At 66.7% G+C, this 1,347-nt stretch overlaps 1 protein-coding gene across 1 annotated transcript in view; it reads right to left on the bottom strand.

The window, feature by feature from the left end:
- Positions 1 to 1,123: 1,123 nt before the first annotated feature.
- Positions 1,124 to 1,347, bottom strand: part of OXCT1 (3-oxoacid CoA-transferase 1) — a 163,052-nt gene continuing 162,828 nt past the window's right edge. Inside the window, 1 exon segment of the mRNA XM_044681320.1 lies at positions 1,124 to 1,333. Coding sequence (XP_044537255.1) covers positions 1,124 to 1,333 — 210 coding nt within the window.

Below are 1,347 nucleotides of genomic sequence, written 5' to 3'. Positions count from 1 at the left end.
GGAGGGAAGGAAAGAGGGAGAGACAGAGAGGAAAGGGGGAAGGGGGAGAAAGAGAGGAGGAGGAGAAGGAGGAGGAGGAGGAGGAGGAGGAGGAGACATGGAGCCTCCCCTCCCTCTGCCCAGATGGCAGTGTGCGCCCTCTTAACACACCCCTGAGGAACGGGGCCTTTGGCACTGCCCGTCATGCCACACTCCGCCTGGTGACCCACCCGGAGGGAGCTCAAAGAACCCCAACAACCCTGGACTCTTCGAGTAACGTGCAGGCCGGCCCCGCCCCGGAGAGCCAAGCCAGGACCTCGGGCTTTGGCCCCCCCATCAGTAGTTCCATCTGCCATTGTAGCCCAGGAAGGTCCTTGCGGGGAGGGATGTAACATCCTTTCCTCTCAGTGTCCCCCCCCACCCCGCCTCCTCTCTAGATTTCCTAGCGTGGCCCCAAAACCACCATGGGGGGGGCCTGCGGAGTCTGGCGAGCCCCCTCGGCCGGCCCTAGGCTCGCCCCCAACTTCCCGTGGACCTGGCGCCCCCAGGCTGGCATCCGGAGAGCTCCAGCCACTGGCTCGGGCTCGTCCCAGGGCTCCTTCCCAGACGCGTGTGAGCTTGAGTGGGCACACTGGCACCCTCGTGCGCGTTTTCTCCTCCCATCGGATGGGAGATCGCGCTCTGGGGCCGCTTTCTGGCGCCTCCGGGCTGCTCTTGCCGGGCCCTCCCCGGGCTCCCAGCAGGCTGCCTCGGCTGGCTCCGGGGTCTGCCCGTCTGGCTGGCCTCTCCGCCCCCCAGCGGTGCCCCCTGCTTCCTGAAGGGAGGGGCCTCCCCGGGAAACCGGGGCCCGCAGCAGCCTCCTTCCTTCCTGGAGTGCGCGTGCGCGCTTGGGCGGCCTTGCCTCGCCCCAAGTACTAGCAGGAAGAGCCTCGGGGAGCCTCCGGAGGGAGCCTCCGGGAGGCGAGGCCCCAACGCCATTTTAATGCGGCCGGTGTTTGGGGGCCTTCCCTGAATGGCCTGTGGAGGGCCGGGAGATCAAGAGCCCGGAGCTTGGCCTCAGGAAGAAGCCTCAGTTCTGTTTGCCACCAGAGTTTCCTTCCTTCCTCCCCCTCGCTCCCCCCTTCAAGTCACTTTGATTTGATTTTCAGCCCCAAGTGGCCTCCCCGGCTGCCCTGCCCGGCGGGAAGAGCCCAGAACACACCGGGAAAGCCTCCCTGATCCCAAAGCCTGTGCGGAGGTGGTGCTTGTGACCCCTCGCTTCCGTTAACGCCTCCAGGGCGCTGGCAGCCGGTTGGCCCTTCTCCACTCGGTGGGCAGCCAGTCCCCAAAAGGGGCCGTGGATGGGCCTCTCCCTCTGCCGTGGCACAG

This window comes from Gracilinanus agilis, chromosome 1 (genome assembly GCF_016433145.1).
Source record: "Gracilinanus agilis isolate LMUSP501 chromosome 1, AgileGrace, whole genome shotgun sequence".
NCBI classification, from domain to species: Eukaryota; Metazoa; Chordata; class Mammalia; order Didelphimorphia; family Didelphidae; genus Gracilinanus; species Gracilinanus agilis.
Note: the sequence above shows the minus strand (reverse complement) of the source record. Positions and strands in the feature narration are given on the sequence as shown.